Source organism: Acipenser ruthenus, chromosome 43 (genome assembly GCF_902713425.1).
Source record: "Acipenser ruthenus chromosome 43, fAciRut3.2 maternal haplotype, whole genome shotgun sequence".
Classification (NCBI taxonomy): Eukaryota; Metazoa; Chordata; class Actinopteri; order Acipenseriformes; family Acipenseridae; genus Acipenser; species Acipenser ruthenus.
In genome coordinates, this window is record NC_081231.1 from 2,609,749 (window position 1) to 2,623,042 (window position 13,294).

Genomic DNA, 13,294 nt, shown 5'->3' on the forward strand with positions numbered 1-13,294 from the left:
CAGTCTTGGGTCCTCTCCTGTTCTCTCTCTACACCCGCTCCCTTGGCCCCCTCATCGCATCCTATGGTTTCTCATACCATTTCTATGCTGATGATGCTCAGATTTTCCTCTCCTTCCCCACCTCTGACTCCACCATCTCCTCCCGTATCTCTACCTGTCTGTCTGCTATTTTCTCCTGGATGCACTCGCATCACCTCAAACTCAACCTCTCTAAATCTGACCTCCTTTTCTTTCCCTCCTCCTCCCCCTCCTCTGATCTCTCTATCTCTGTTCCTCTGGAATCTACCACACTCTCTCCCTCTTCCTCAGCTAAGAACCTTGGAGTCACCCTGGACCCCTGCCTCTCTTATTCCCAGCACATCTCCACTCTGGCACGCACTTGCCGATTCTTCCTGAGCAACATCAGAAGAATCCGACCCTTCCTCACCAACTATGCTACCCAGCTCCTGGTCCAGGCCCTGGTACTCTCCCGCCTAGACTACTGCAACTCCCTCCTGGCTGGCCTCCCTGTGTCCGCCACCCGTCCGCTCCAGCTCATCCAGAACTCTGCTGCCCGCCTGGTGTTCTCTCTGCCTCGCTTCGCCCACGCTACTCCACTACTCCGCTCGCTCCACTGGCTCCCGATCACCGCTCGCATCCAGTTCAAGACTCTTGTACTAGCCTACAGATGCCTTGATCAGACTGCACCCAGCTACCTCCAGACCCTCATCTCTCCCTACACCCCCACTCGACCTCTCCGCTCCGCCTGCACTAGAAGACTGGCTCCACCTCCGCTACGCTCCCCTGCCTCCAGAGCCCGCTCCTTCTCCACCCTTGCTCCGCAGTGGTGGAATGACCTTCCTACAGATGTCAGGACTGCCCAGTCCCTGACCACATTCCTCAAGACTCACCTCTTCAAACAGCACCTGTAGAACTCCTCTGTTTGTATCCTGGGACACTATCACCCTTCATGTAAATGTGCTTTATTTTGCTCTTATCTGCCCCCTATTTTACTGCATTTAATCCTGTACTTCAGAATACTGTAATCTGCCAAGTGTTTAACCTGTAGTACTTTGTATTTAATCACATCCTGATGTAACTATCACTATTTAATCATATCCTGATGTAACTATCACTATTATCTGCTGTATTATTGAATTTTGGTTTGTCACACTTGTACTTTGCTTGAACAAAAGTTATTGTATTTCTTGCTCTTATTGTATTACTTGTATTGTAACACTTGAAATGTATTTGCTTACGATTGTAAGTCGCCCTGGATAAGGGCGTCTGCTAAGAAATAAATAATAATAATAATAAGTGACAAGCTTGTTGTCTAAGACAGTCACTACCAACACACCAGTGGAGCAAGCCGACCCGTTGCCATGGAGGCAGAGGCAAGTTGCTATGCAACCGGTCCCAGACTGCTTCCATAGAGCGGAGCTTAGCTGCAGACAAGCACAGCACAGGAGAGAGAAGCAATGACTGTCTCCTGTCTGTCTTCACTTTAAGCACAATGAAAGCATGGTAAAGCCCAGAGAGGTGTGGTAAGCATATTAAACATGGTAAACACAATATAGTAAATAATGCATAGTATAACCATGGGAGAACTGTACCCTGATATACTATGGGGAACTTTTATTAGGGGGAGTTCACTTTGAAACCCATTGAAACCTCAGCAGTGTCTTCGGGTTCATGTTATTGGCTGAGAAGATGTCAGTCAACAGGGGAAGCAGATGATTGGTGTATAAGCTGTATAAGAGTCTGTTTGTACATGCTTGTGACGGAGACTGTATAGCTTCCTGCAAATTGAGAAAACGCCCAATCAGATTAAAAACTTGTCTTTTTGGAAAATCTTCTATATTGCTGATTACTGAGCAGAAATTGAAATTCTCACACCCTTTGGTTTTCATGCAGTCAGGTAAGGAGGCTGTGTGGTCCAGTGGTTAAAGAAAAGGGGCTTGTAACCAGGAGGTCCCTGGTTCAAATCCCAGCTCAGCCACTGACTCATTGCGTGACCCTGAGCAAGTCACTTAACCTCCTTGTGGTCCGTCTTTCGGGTGAGACGTAGTTGTAAGTGACTCTGCAGCTGATGCATAGTTCACACACCCTAGTATCTGTAAGTCGCTTTGAATAAAGGCGTATGCTAAATAATCAAATAATAATAATATATAAAGGATATGAATGACACATCTTGGGGTGTTCACAACATCATAAGAGAACATTTAACATGGGACTGGTTTTAACACAGGAGTTATACTTCAAAGGAATTCACACAATTTCTCAGTTGGCAAGCTGCCCGAGTTCATAACGTCTGTGGCGATTCAGATACAGGGAGGAGCAGTGTGTTCGCAATCGGACAAATCACACCTGACACTCAAACATCTGACTTCATGATAGCTGCCTAGGGCAACCAGCCTATGTGTTTGCACAGTGTGCTGTTTGCACATAGAGAAATATATACCTGGTGGGTCTTTCTTGGATGACAGCAACCCATAGACCCTATCCAGGGCTTCCCAACCCTGGTCCTGGGAGTGACCCCCTGTGTCTGCTGGTTTTCATTCCAACTGGGCTCTCAACCACTTAACTAGACCCTTAATTGAACTGTTAATTTGCTTAATTAGACCTTTTTACTTGTTTTCAGCTCTTAAACAGCTGCAGATTTCAAGTTAGCTGTAACATTTTATATGCAACTTGAACTCAGCACTGTTTAATGAAAAGCAGGAGTGTACCCAGAACCAGGGTTGGTAGGCCTATAACAATGTAATTATCTGTTACCGTGGTTGAATGAAAAAGTCAACCTAGTTTTGAAGCCAGGTGTTCACCTCAAGTCCTGCCTTTTTTTCAAAAAGGTGTGCCCGGCAGGCTGTCTCTTGTGAGTCGGTGAGACTCCAATCTCAAGGAAGACGCCCAGTGAATAGTTTAAATGTAAAAAAAGACGTCTTATTGTATACAATTTTTACGTTTAAAAAAATTCATTTTTTTTTCACCCAGTGGGGAACGAATTGTCAACACAATACTGCCGGTGTATTTTGCCAGTGGAAAATATACACGCTGAGAAACTTCACACCTGAAAACGAATTAAAGTTTTAAAAGAAAGCGGAGACGGAGGGGTGTCGGGTTGCTCCACAGACCTTGGTGTTATTTTGTTGGTGTTTTTGATGTTACGCTTCCTTTACATAAACAACAAACACAACAGCCCCCAGTTGTCAGGATGGCGGTCGAATTACCGGGGTCGGTTCGGAAGTTCTGCCGAACCAGAGCGTTTTGGATACTGGTGGCGAGTTATATCGGGTATATAACCCTGGGCTCTGTGGTTTTGATGGCTCTGGAGATGCCCCGGGAGACGGAGCTACGGGAGCAGTTGAGGACGCTGCGGGACACCTTTCTGGACTCGAACCAGTGCGTACAGGGCGATGTGCTGGAGTCCTTTATTGAAAAAGTTCTGTTCGCCAAAAAATACGGCGTCTCGGCACTGGACGAGAGGAGTCTCGAGTCCAATTACGATTTCACCTCCTCCTTGTTTTTCGTCAGTGCGTTTCTCACCACCACAGGTAGGAATATATTCACCCGTAACCATTAAAGCTGGCTGTTCTGGGGTGTTGTTTTATTAATTATGTATTTTAAATGTTAATTTAATTGTATATGTCTTTCATCTGCCATTAATCTCCGTAGCCTTATTTTTCTATTTTATTTTTACGTCTTATATGAAACATTTTAAAAATGTATTTTATTTTATATTGTTTTATTTTTTTGTAAGTCGCTTTGGATAAAAGCGTCTGCTAAATAATTAAGTACTAGAATAAACAATGCATTGAAAACATTGGAAAAAAAATTCATTGAGTGTATAGTTTATTTTAGTATTTCAATTTGTAAATCCAAATGAAAAACGTTTACGGAAAAGGCAGGCTTTCTATCTATTCATACAGGCATAATCTACACGTTATTATCGATCACGAATGTCGGTTTGTGAAATTATACCTCGGTTTTTTGACACAACCTTTAACACATCAGCCATTTGAGGGTTTTAAATATTTAAAAGAAGTATTTTTGTTTTGTTTTTTCAAACAAGTATAGATAATGTCAAATCAAAGAACCGCATGTTATTCTTTTATCTGAAACTACCGTTTATAGACATTTATTTTGAATATAAAGGCCGGCGTCAGTTTGATTGAATCTGGAATCCCACCTGGAATCCCTATAGAGATGGGACAGTCAGTTCCACTGACGTATAATAATGGAAACTAATATCAAGGGCACAGAACTTAATTTTTCCAAAAATAATTGCATGAGCAATTACCGTGACGTAGGACTGAAATGTACGGGAAAAACCGGAAATTGCTGTTTCCGTTCATGTACTAGAGAGGCTTATCACATACCTATCACACAGAGAGTTTGCAATGCATTTCGTTAGGTAAATTTGGCTGGCAAATACCTGAGGTAAACAAAGCCAGCTTTACCTGCTGCCGTGGGAGTGCCGTGCAAACAGTAGGAGGCGTGTCTGAGCCGGCTGCTAGTCACATGGTTGGAGTTTAAAATAATTCTCTCAAACAAGACTGACGTCATAATGAAGTAAACAGCAATAAAGACGTGTGTCTTCCACACCGCAGCCAAGTTGTTATTCTTTCTTTCTTTCTTTCTTTCTTTCTTTTTTTCTTTCTTTCTTTCTTTCTTTCGTTTATTTCTTTAACAAACATATGATATTTATAATGTGCATTATACATATCATATGGGAGATACTGAAATTGAAGAAGGGAACTATGAAAAAGACCTAGGAGTTTATGTTGACTCAGAAATGTCTTCATCTAGGCAATGTGAGGAAGCTATAAAAAAGGCCAACGAGATGCTCAGATATATTGTGAGAAGTGTTGAATTTAAATCAAGGGAAGTAATGTTAAAACTTTACAATGCATTAGTAAGACCTCACCTAGAATATTGTGTTCAGTTCTGGTCACCTCGTTACAAAAAGGATATTGCTGCTCTAGAAAGAGTGCAAAGAAGAGCAACCAGAATTATCCTGGGTTTAAAAGGCATGTCGTATGCAGACAGGCTAAAAGAATTGAATCTATTTAGTCTTGAACAAAGAAGACTATGCAGTGATCTTATTCAAGCATTCAAAATCCTAAAAGGTATAGACAATGTCGACCCAGGGGACTTTTTTGACCTGAAAAAAGAAACAAGGACCAGGGGTCACAAATGGAGATTAGATAAAGGGGCATTGAGAACAGAAAATAGGAGGCACTTTTTTTACAGAGGTTCTGGAACCAACTCCCCAGTAATGTTGTTGAAGCTGACATCCTGGGATCCTTCAAGAAGCTGCTTGATGAGATTCTGGGATCAATAAGCTACTAACAACCAAACGAGCAAGATGGGCCGAATGGCTTCCTCTTGTTTGTAAACTTTATGTTCTTACTAAAACTCACTGCAGTCTCTCTCTCTCTCTGTAGAAGCTCACTAATTATTATTGCTCAGAGCAGGGTATGCAACTGGGAAGTGAGGCAGGGAAACAGCAGTTTCATTAGCCACAGCTGTGCTAAGCATCATGCCGGGGTAATTATTATAATTTGTTTATTTAGCAGACGCCTTTATCCAAGGCGACTTACAGAGACTAGGGTGTGTGAACTATGCATCAGCTGCAGAGTCACTTACAACTACGTCTCACCCGAAAGACGGAGCACAAGGAGGTTAAGTGACTTGCTCAGGGTCACACAATGAGTCAGTGGCGGAGGTGGGATTTGAACCGGGGACCTCCTGGTTACAAGCCCTTTTCTTTAACCACTGGACCACACAGCCTCCTGGGTTCTGGAACACATGAGGAATAAAAACGCATTTCTTGAGAGCTGCACAGTGCTGGATATACACAGGGCTATTAGCGCCAGTGATCGGAAAGCAGAAATCGGAAATATTTCTTATCGAAAGGATTAAAGATAGTTAAGGCAAATAATCACTTATAAAAATATAAATGTTTTAGTTTGATCACGACAGGTTCTGTATTAAATCACATCAGATTGTTATTGAGTGATCATTTCATTTCAAACTGCTCAATACAAGACTGACAGTGCTGGTCTGGTCTGGAACCGACTCCCCAGTAATGTTGTTGAAGCTGACACCCTGGGATCCTTCAAGAAGCTGCTTGATGAGATTCTGGGATCAATAAGCTACTAACAACCAAACGAGCAAGATGGGCCGAATGGCCTCCTCTCGTTTGTAAACTTTCTTATGTTCTTACACTTTAAACACACACAAACCTTATTCTTTTTAAGTTTGTAGTTTTGCTTGTATAACATGCTGCTCGGCTGCCTCTTTGTGTGTCCGAGATGAGCCCCTCTCTGCGGCTCTGAGCTGTGTGGGAGATTAAAGGATGAGGGGCAGTGTGGGAGGAGGAGGAGGGTACAAAGCTCCCAGCCTCCAGCACTGTGCAAACTGTGAGCCAGCACTCAGCAGGCAGTCCCTCTCTTACACATTCCTCCACACTGAGTCAAGCAAGCCTCGCAGCTTTCCATCCTCGCAACACTTCTCCCTGCTCTCCAGATAATCTCTGTACTGGGTGTTTTACACATTGAAAAAATATGAATTATGTATGATGTTTCAATTGAATGGGTAACGAATTCGCATCGCATTTCTGCTGCACAGCTGGAGCGCGCATGTTATCAAGCTTCTTGTATTTCGTTGGTTCCCGGTGTCTCAGCGGTCAATTGTGAAGACACTGCATGTGGGAGCTAGAGAATGGATGCCTGGGAATTGCCAGAAACACATGACCAATACAAAACAGCCTAGTGCTAGTGGAAAGAGACTTTGTGAAAGCAGTAGCTAACTACATCAATAGTAGCAACTTCTCGGACTATAATATTAAGGCAGGACTAAGTAAGCCCAAGTTTTTGCACAGTAGTTCAAAGTAACATTACAGTTCAAATGTAAGGCTGTAGTTCATTCACACCGCATAAACTGGCATTAAAGTATGTACAGTATTTATTGGATGTACTCATGACTTCAAGGTAAGGTTGCCAAAATACATTTTAACCCCATAGTGACTAGATTGGAGAGTAAATTATTCAGTGACCTAACACCTTATCTGGAGCGCTGTGTGTGTCCCTCTCGTTGTTAGGTTACGGTGAGACGGTGCCCATCTCCGACGGAGGGAAGCTCTTCTGTATTTTCTACTGCATGCTGGGAGTACCCCTCACTCTGCTGATCTTTGCCTGCTTGGTTCAGCGGCTCATGGTGTTCGTGACGCGTAGGCCGGTGCGCTATGTGCACACGCGCTGGGGCTACGCGGCCGGCAGGGTGGCAGTGTTGCACGCCCTCCTCTTGGGGGCGCTCATGATCACGTTCTTCTTCATCATCCCTGCTGCGATCTACACTGCCATGGAGGGAGACTGGAGCTTCCTGGAGTCGCTGTACTTCTGCTTCATCTCTCTGAGCACCATCGGGCTGGGGGACTACATCCCCGGCAAGACCAGGAGCCAGGCTGTGCGGCAAGCCTACGAGTTTGGGACCTCCTGTGAGTAAAATCCATGCAATTTAATTTTTATTTTAGGGTGTCCAATTATTTTCCCTCCCTCACCGCAGAAATCCCCCACACAGCTCAGGATAGCTGAAGGTTCAGCGGGCATCCTCCGATCCCATGACCGAGCCAGCTTCCTCTTCTACACCCAGGGACTCGAGAGCGGAGGTCAGCCTCTGGAGGACAAGCCCTGCAGGTGTCCGCTCTGAGCTCACTGGCCGCCTGGCCAGCAGGGTCCACTGTAGCGAGATGAGGAGAAACAGTCGCTGCTGGTTTTGCATCCCTAACCCACGGGAGCACCAGAGCCAATGCTCCATCAAAGACTGGCGACTTCGTACAGCCAGGATGCGAACCTGCGCTCCCCTGACAGTATGACACCCTGCACACCACGCGGCCGTGCCTTTACCAGGGGAGACACTCTGGGGACGCCTCAGTCAAACCCATCCCTCTGAAGAACACATCTAAAAGAGGGTGCAGCTAACAAAATAACCCCATTAATCTAACACATAACTTACAGGGCCAAAATGTATTTACAAATATTCACACATTCCTCAGTTACAACTAACCATCGCTCGGGTCCCTGCAATGGTAGCTCCTAGCACAGTCTATCCTCGCCATGAGTCATGCAAAGGATTGCCGTACACTATCCCCCTAGCGAGCATGTGGAACACTGCACTTACTAAGGGCTGTACATGACGACCCATTAAGATCAATCTCTCTTTATGCAATACAGAATGAGATTCTCCTACACCAGCTCCTCTGCGCTGACCTGCCCTGCTAATGAATTCTCTCTCTTGTCGTCTGTATCGGTGGGAAGTGCTGACACTGAACACTTTGTTTTCTTTAGTTTAGGGAAGGGAAGTCCCCATCGCCAATGTTCCCTTCGTCACAGGTTCCTATTGATACACAAATCAAAGCAACACTTCGCATGAAGTGTCTCTTAGTAACACAGTAGTTACTTTAGCAAATGCATGTGTACTTACCTATAATTAGGGTTATTATGCCCAGTTACAAATCCATTATCTGTAACTGCTTAATCCTATAGAGGGTTGCAGTGAGCCGGAGCCTAACCTGGAAAGACACGGGTGCAAGGCTACACCCTGGACGGGACGCCAGTCCATCGCAGGGCAACTAAGGGACAATTTAGAGAGGCCAATCCACCTAGCCAGCATTTCTTTGGACTGTGTGAGGAAACTGGAGTACCCGGAGAAAACCCACGCGAACACGGGGAGAACATTCAAACTCCACACAGACAGATCCTTGAGGCCAGGAATCGAACCCAGGCAGCAGCCCTAACCACCGCGCCACTGTGTCCCGCCCACACTTAAAAGTGTTATTGCAAATAAATGATTAAATTTAACATTGAATCAAACCCAGCTGCAGGGCTGCGCTAACAAGCCACATGAGAATTCAGGAATCCTGATCTCACAGTCTGCACTTAATAACACATGGAGGGAGTGCACTGTCCAGTGTTAAAATGACACACAGAGAACACTGCAGTGTGTGTATATGCACAGCTTCATGGAGATCTGAGTGAAATATAAAACAGACATATTTACTGATGGGAATGGTGGGAGTAATCGGAACAGGTTTTGATACATGATGCCTGCTGTGCTAGAACTTGAGATACTGAGCATGGGGCTGCATTGGTTACAATGTCCTTTCAGCACACAGTCTATTAAACAATACATTGACAACACGTGCACAAACGCGTTCTGTTTGCTGTGCCACCCCTCTTTATATTTGTTGGTTTAATTCTGTAAAGCAACTTGCTGACATGGAAACTTTCAAATCTTAAACCGAATGGTGTCAGATTCATTACCAAACAAACCGTGTTCCAGCCAGCCAATGAGAGCATTGGCTGAGGAATCACAAACCAATCGGGGACAGAGCCAGCCAGGAGAAGCTAGCCAATCGGTGGTTTGTGGATTTCAATTTCACAGTGTTAGCGCTGAAGGAACACAAAGCCTTTTTCAGGAAGTGTGGTTTGAAACCTGGTTCCAGGAGACCTAGTTTGAGGTCGCTGTATCGAACCCCAAGTCTCACCCTGGTGTGCCGTGCAGTGGCCTGAAACTTAGTCTCTCTGCCTCTGTGTTCCTTCAGCTTTACAAGTAAAATATAATAATAAAGCAGTGACTGTATTTACATTTCTGATTGTAGTGACACCCCCCCCCCCCCGGGAATTGGAAAACTCTGTGCCTCTGACTCCCCCCTGCTAGCTGGCTGCCGCCCCCTCACTGCCTCTCTCTCCCCGCTCCAGGTTACCTGATCCTGGGGCTCATCGGGATGCTGCTGGTCCTCGAGACGTTCTGGGAGCTGCCGGGGATCCAGCGCTTTGTGAAGATCTTCCGCAGCCCCTGGGAAACGCAGGAGGGCAAGCTAACTGTGCTGCCCATGGATGACAGCCTGTCTAGGGAAGAGCTTGCTGCACCAGCCCCCTGGGAGGACAAGAACCAGGGAGAGCCTTTCTATACCCAGTCCTCTGCCAGCTACATGCCAGACAAGCACTGAGAAGCGAGGACAGGCAGAGTCCAGTGCAGGACTGAAGCGAAATCCTACCCCTCGGCTGATAAAGAAATCCATCATTGACCTACTGTCCTAGACAGAGACATCAGTACAGCAGAGCATCTAAAAAATGTTTCCTAGTGATCTGACATTTCTAATATATAGAGCTTCACGTTTCAGAGGCTTTACCACTTCAAGTGATTGAAGCTAACAAAGTACTTGAATAGATTGTCCTGTTTCTGCATTTCATTCTCAAATGCTCTGTTTTTTTTAAATAACATGAAACTGACACACACAAAATTGTCACTGAAAAACTTAAAAAGCACAAAGTTTTGAAGGCTGAAAAAAAAAAAAAAAAAAAATGGCGACACATTGACGTCCAAAAAACATGTCTTGAAATAAGAATGCTCCACATTTGCATGTGTTTGTGAGCTTGCCAGTGCAGAATAAGTATCTGTGGCTGGGAGGATTCATAATGTTTCAGTGAATCCTTGTAACTGCCTTTTGATTTGACAAAGGCTAATGTAGGGGGCGCTACATTCGCCTTTGTACTGCCTGTGATGATGGAGGAAAATGGGGGTCAGTCACCTCATTGCACTTCCTGTAAAACTTTATCTGCAAGTTTAACACTTAATCACAAGAGCGCTATCCCTCTAAGGAATTACAGCCTTAATATATGCAGATGGGTGCATATTATTATTATTATTATTATTATTATTATTGTTGTTATAGATTCTTACACATCTGTTCTATACAGAGCACATGATACAATGCAGGGGTCCTATTACATGTAACACAGGAAGGAAATGGCAGGGAAGACCTCACTAGGCATTCAAGTCATTGTAGCTGACACCTCTCCTGCCCCTCCATTCGCTACACAGGTCTCAAATGTGCAGTTTTGAAAGAAACACATGATAGCAAACATGGATTCTCATTTAAAACATGGCATTGGTGCTATGTTAAGTTAAATGAAGTTTCAGCTTTGCCTTTTTCACAAGAAAGTATGTTATACTTGAACTTCCTGTGTCATTTCACCTTCTGGATCATGTTATTGGCTAAAAGCATGCCAGTCAACAGGGGAAGCAGCTGATTGGTTATTGACAGGAAGGAAGCCAGTGAAGGGGAGAATTTCACCCTCCTGGTGAACAAGGAACTCAGACACTAACTGAGAACACTGATATCAGACAGAGGTTTCTTTAACCAAGTGTAGTACCAGGGCACGTGTTTTAAAATGGAAATAAATGTTTGCTGTAACATGTGTTTCTTTCGAAACTACTCATTTGAGACCTGTGTCAAAACAAGAAGAGACTTCTGGGAGTGTTATTGTGTTAATGAGAAGGAAATGTGTAATCACAATGAGCAACACTGGAATCAAACAGAGAACAATACATTTATTTATGTTGACAATCAGGCAGTGCTGGTTTGTTTTTTGGTATTTGTTTTGTTATTATTATTATTTGTTTATTTAGCAGACGCCTTTATCCAAGGCGACTTACAGAGACTAGGGTGTGTGAACAATGCATCAGCTGCAGAGTCACTTACAACTACATCTCACCCGAAAGACGGAGCACAAGGAGGTTAAGTGACTTGCTCAGGGTCACACAATGAGTCAGTGGCTGAGGTGGGATTTGAACCGGGGACCTCCTGGTTACAAGCCCTTTTCTTTAACCACTGGACCACACAGCCTCCTGTGTGGGTATTGTTAACTTGAATCTGATTTTGTTCCTCCTTTTACATACATACAATTAAAAAGATGTATCATCCGTAACTATAAACACTCAACCCGGAAATTTGGGCTGCATCTTAAATTCGAAGGAATATGGTAAGTAAGCACCAGCACCATCTAGTGTACAGCTAGTGTATTGCCAGCAAAACAAACCAAACCTCTAAAGTGGCAGACAAAGAGACATTTGATCTGATCTAGTCCATGTTACATATATCAATGTAACATAGCAGCTCCTGAACTCATCATCAAAGCAGATTAACACAAACTTCCCAAAAACACCAGATCTCAATATTAGAGCATCAACCGTCAACATAAAGGATTTGATGGGCGCTCCAGGTCCTCTGAATTGTGTTTGTCAGAGGTGCTTCTCCACTTGTTAATAAGCAGCTGCTGAGCAGAGACCTGGCCCTGAAAGGAACGACAGCTCGAAATGTGATTCCTGTCAAGAGAAATTAATAGAGCTTCGGTATGGTACAGACCAGGGACACAGTGTGCTTCAGCACACAGTCTCTCCCTCTCATCTCTCTCTTTGCTTTTTATTTTTATCTGTGGATACAGTGGAGGCGGTCAGTCGTCTGTAGAGTTGTGCATGTACAGTATACAGTTGTGGCCAAAAGTTTTGCGTCACCTAGAATTTTACGATTGAGACATAAAAAAACTATATGAACATAATTTAGATCTTTTATTTAACATCATGTAATACAAAGAAACCAAAATGATATCGCAAAAGTCTACCGGAAGCCATAATAGTAGTACAGTATTTCATGTTAGATTTTGAAATGCCACATTTTTCAACTTTTTTCATTAGTATATGGGAAAACTACAAAGCGGTGTGCAATTCAATATGTTAACGTAACATTATTCAGCAGGTTTAATTTGACTACATGAAGCAAAATCAGTTAATTCTATTGGGTGATGCAATGCTTTTGGCCAGAGCTGTAGAAAGCCTCTGGTCTGACTGTGATGAAACTGGCTAAGGATCTTTTTTTTTATTAAGTGTATTTGAAAATTGGGGTAAATAGAGCTGTTCTCTGTCTTTGTGTCTGTCCAACTGTCTGTGGAGGAACTGTCTGTCAGTCTGTCTATCAATGGTCACTCTCTGTAGTGTCATCTATCAGTCAGTCTGTCTGTTTGCTTATTGCAAGAACACAAACACACTGTGCTTGTATTTATTTATTGATCAGGCTGTGTCAGGGTGCTTTCACCGGAGTTCAGGACCAGCGTTCCAGTTCTAGTTGCCTGCCATAGACATCAGCTAGATCCGCCAGTGTTTTATAGAAGAGACAGCGCCATCTAGCAACCTCCCACTTTGGATCAAGTTTGTGTTGATGGCAATACTCTGCTGTGCACCAGATGACGCTGGTGCTTACTAATATAGAGACTTTGGCTGATATAATCGACATAGCGTTTATATCAGGTAACTGGAGCCGAAGAGCAGCTCCTGAAAAAGCATAATATTGAGTCATTGTAGAAAGAGCTGTAAGGATTGCAAACCCAGAAGATGCAATGCTGCTGTTTCTTTAAAGAGCAGAACGCAGGGCTGATCTGAAAACAGCTTATTTGTGGGTATTTATAGGCACTAG

The 13,294-nt window shown here is 43.9% G+C and overlaps 1 protein-coding gene across 1 annotated transcript; it reads left to right on the forward strand.

The window, feature by feature from the left end:
- The first annotated feature begins 2,653 nt into the window (after positions 1-2,653).
- LOC117398588 (potassium channel subfamily K member 1) lies at positions 2,654-11,392 on the forward strand. The gene is made up of 3 exons (XM_033997567.3): positions 2,654-3,530; positions 7,082-7,477; positions 9,741-11,392. The coding sequence occupies exons 1-3, from the start codon at positions 3,191-3,193 to the stop codon at positions 9,989-9,991; spliced, it is 987 nt and encodes a 328-aa protein (XP_033853458.3). The 5' UTR covers positions 2,654-3,190; the 3' UTR covers positions 9,992-11,392.
- The last annotated feature ends 1,902 nt before the right edge of the window (positions 11,393-13,294 follow it).

What these genes read in the sequence shown, in the direction of transcription:
- LOC117398588 (XM_033997567.3), top strand. Translation starts at nt 3,191, where the DNA reads ATGGCGGTCGAATTACCGGGGTCGGTTCGGAAGTTCTGCCGAACCAGA. An exon ending in TGCGTTTCTCACCACCACAG is followed by an intron (nt 3,531 to 7,081) that starts GTAGGAATATAT and finishes TCTCGTTGTTAG; the next exon opens with GTTACGGTGAGACGGTGCCC. An exon ending in CTACGAGTTTGGGACCTCCT is followed by an intron (nt 7,478 to 9,740) that starts GTGAGTAAAATC and finishes TCCCCGCTCCAG; the next exon opens with GTTACCTGATCCTGGGGCTC.